At 64.4% G+C, this 2,731-nt stretch overlaps 2 protein-coding genes across 2 annotated transcripts in view; one reads left to right on the forward strand and one right to left on the reverse strand.

Moving 5' to 3' along the window:
• The first annotated feature begins 153 nt into the window (after positions 1 to 153).
• CHLRE_12g526339v5 (uncharacterized protein) lies at positions 154 to 1,069 on the forward strand. The gene is made up of 2 exons (XM_043068489.1): positions 154 to 187; positions 246 to 1,069. Exons 1-2 carry the CDS (start codon positions 182 to 184, stop codon positions 432 to 434), a joined length of 195 nt encoding a protein of 64 aa, XP_042918587.1. The 5' UTR covers positions 154 to 181; the 3' UTR covers positions 435 to 1,069.
• Positions 1,070 to 1,087: 18 nt separating this feature from the next.
• CHLRE_12g526383v5 (uncharacterized protein) overlaps positions 1,088 to 2,731 on the reverse strand; it is a 10,646-nt gene continuing 9,002 nt past the window's right edge. Inside the window, exons 4-5 of the mRNA XM_043068490.1 lie at positions 2,297 to 2,575; positions 1,088 to 1,818 (exon numbers count right to left, since the gene is read on the reverse strand). Coding sequence (XP_042918588.1) covers positions 1,465 to 1,818; positions 2,297 to 2,575 — 633 coding nt within the window. The 3' untranslated portion in view covers positions 1,088 to 1,464. The remainder of the gene's footprint in view (positions 1,819 to 2,296; positions 2,576 to 2,731) is intronic.

Here is a 2,731-nt window from a genome sequence, read left to right on the forward strand (position 1 = left end):
GGCGGGAAGAGGGTTGGGAGCAGGGACCTAGGGTACCGGGGACTGTTTGCGAAGGGATTGTGGCACATTCACCACCGCCGTGGCACACCCATGACTCCACAGTCACTGCCCGTGTCGTGCCCCCACCCCCCGCGTCATGTTCCGCAAGATGGTCTACCGTCTACCACTTCCTTAACTAATCATGAATGTGACCCCCGCACCTCTGAACCCCACCCCACCTCACCTGTCCCGCCGCCCCGCTTCAGGCTCTGGAGATCGTGGTTCGTCCCGCGGTGGACAGCGTGGAGGCCGCGCTGGATCGCATCAAGATGAACATGAACCTCAAGTTTGCGGACTGGGGGCTGCCCTGCCCCATCACAGGACAGCCGGGCGCAGTGGCGCACGCGGCGGCGGCGGCGGCGGGCGGCCAGCATGCGGCCAGCGGCAGCTTGTGAGCGCAGCGGTGTTGGGCGTGCGGTATGTGTGGAGTGCTGAGAATGAGGGGGCGGAGCAGGATAGCGTGAGTAGGCCCGTGTACAAGAGCCGCCCAGGGCAGGAGTCTCCCGTCGGCGCGGAGAATTGCAAGCAGCAGTGGGCGCAACAAATAAAGAGAGGATGGCTACGTGGCAACGCGATGGCGCCGGCAGATAGACCTCTGGAGGCAGCTGCTATGGGCCCTTTGGCACCCAAACAGCGTGGTACGCGTATCAGGGACTGCTGAGCTAGCAGGGCCACGTTTGGTGTGCCGTGTGGGACTGATAAGGGTTGCAAGCAAGTGTGCGAGGAGTATAGGTACGTACGCATTTGGCGCTACCCGTGGCGGTGATTGCTTCTGGTGTATGCCTGTTCGTGTCGCACTGTCGCGGTGACTGAACCCGATGTAGGGCGGGGGCTGAGCACATCAGGCTAGACTCCGTTAGAAGCTGGCGGAGGGGAGTATGCAGCAGCAGGCGCAAGCTGGCACTGAATGGCGTGCGTGAGCAGCTCGGGGGAGTCAAGAAAGCTAGCTGGCTTTCGCTGGCATCCATCCCGCTGACGTTTCCAGTGAGGCAGAAGGCGCGTGGGCGTAAACGTGTAACAGAATGCTGAGTGAGCGAAGGCGCTGCAGGGCATTCTGGTGTTACATCGGGCGGGCATGTCCAAAGTCTTTGACGATGCTTCGACGGGGCATCCCGCCCCCGCCCATGTTCATGCGTCCAAGCACAGCGCTTCAGGGTCAATGCCGTACAGCCAAAACGTTCAGTGCGATACTCCGTGCTTGCCGTCTATGACCTTCATGAGGGCAGACACGTGCGAATGCATACACTATGCCGCAACATTATTGATTGCACAAAGAATGATGGAAACGGTCATGGGAGGCGTCACGGGCGTCACTTGGAAACCCGGCGAATGCACACAACACGCACGCATGCTGGCAGGGGTACGGCCGCGCTCGGCTCAGTTTAGCCGCGGTCAAGAGGCCGCCAACTGCCTTGCAGGCAAGCATCACGCGGCGGCCTTGGGCGCGGGCGCGGCGCCGCACGACACCACCACCGTGCCGTCGCCGGGCACGTCCTCCTCGCCTCCCTCGGCGGCCTCGGCGCGCGACTGCGCCGCCGCCGCCTTGGCAACAGCTGACACGCGGGCGGCGGCGGCGACCACGGCTGCGAAGCTGCGGCCGCGTGGGCCCGACGGCAGCGGCGGGGCGTTGGCCTCTCCGCCGTCGGCGTCAGAGGCGGCGCCGTAGTGGGCCTCATCGGCGTCGGCGTCAGAGGCAGCGCCGTCAGCGGTGGCGCCGTCAGCGGCGGCGTTGGCGTTGGCATCGGCGCCGGCGTTGGCATCGGCGTTGACGTGGGCGGGCTGCAGCAGATGCCGCCGCCATTGTCCGATTGCAGGGGCACACGGCGGTTGAAGAATGGGGGAGGGGCAAGGGGGGGGTTTCAGTCACGCGTGTAAGATTCTGCACTGCGAACCAGCGACGACAGCAATCAATGACAGCGTGCAGGAGCAGGATGCAGCCCTCCCACGCACCCCCAGGCATGGCTGGGGACGCACTCTAACCCACACACGCGGTCCGGCATGTGTTACAGGACACTAGCATGTGGGTGGGTGGGTGTGCGGCTAGGCAGGTAGGAGGGCCCATGCACAAACACGCACGCACACGCGCACACACACACGCGCACACACGCACACACGCACACACACACACACACACACACACACACACACACACACACACACACACACACACACACACACACACACACACACACAATACGCGCACGCCCCTCACTCCGTGCAGATGACACGCCAGCAGGCACACACCATGAGAGCTCACCTGCAGCGCCACGGCCTGAATACTCGCGACCGCGTCGCGAACGGTGGTGGCCGCCCGCGCCACCTCGCTGGTTGACAGCAGGGCAAGGACCTCGTCCCTGCTGTTCTCGTTGAACATGGTGTCTACCACCACCATCAGCCCCGCCACCTTGCCCTTGGCGTTCATGAACGCCCGCCGTGCCGCCTGCTTGGCGGCATCCGACGGCGCCGCCTGCAGCTTGGCCGCCGCCTCGCGCAGGGTCTTGACCCTGTCCACCAGCGCCGGGTGTAGGGCCTGCACCTGCGCACGTGCATGCGTGCGTGCGTGAGAGGTAGGGTAGGGGGGAGGGCGAGTTACCAACCTCAAGTCCGAAGGGGGCGCAGGGGCAAGGTGAATGAGAATGTGGCCATGTAGTAGCGACCGGACCCCTCCTTCCATTCAGGCCTAGTTCCTGCC

The sequence above is a fragment of the Chlamydomonas reinhardtii genome, chromosome 12, assembly GCF_000002595.2.
Source record: "Chlamydomonas reinhardtii strain CC-503 cw92 mt+ chromosome 12, whole genome shotgun sequence".
Lineage (NCBI taxonomy): Eukaryota > Viridiplantae > Chlorophyta > Chlorophyceae > Chlamydomonadales > Chlamydomonadaceae > Chlamydomonas > Chlamydomonas reinhardtii.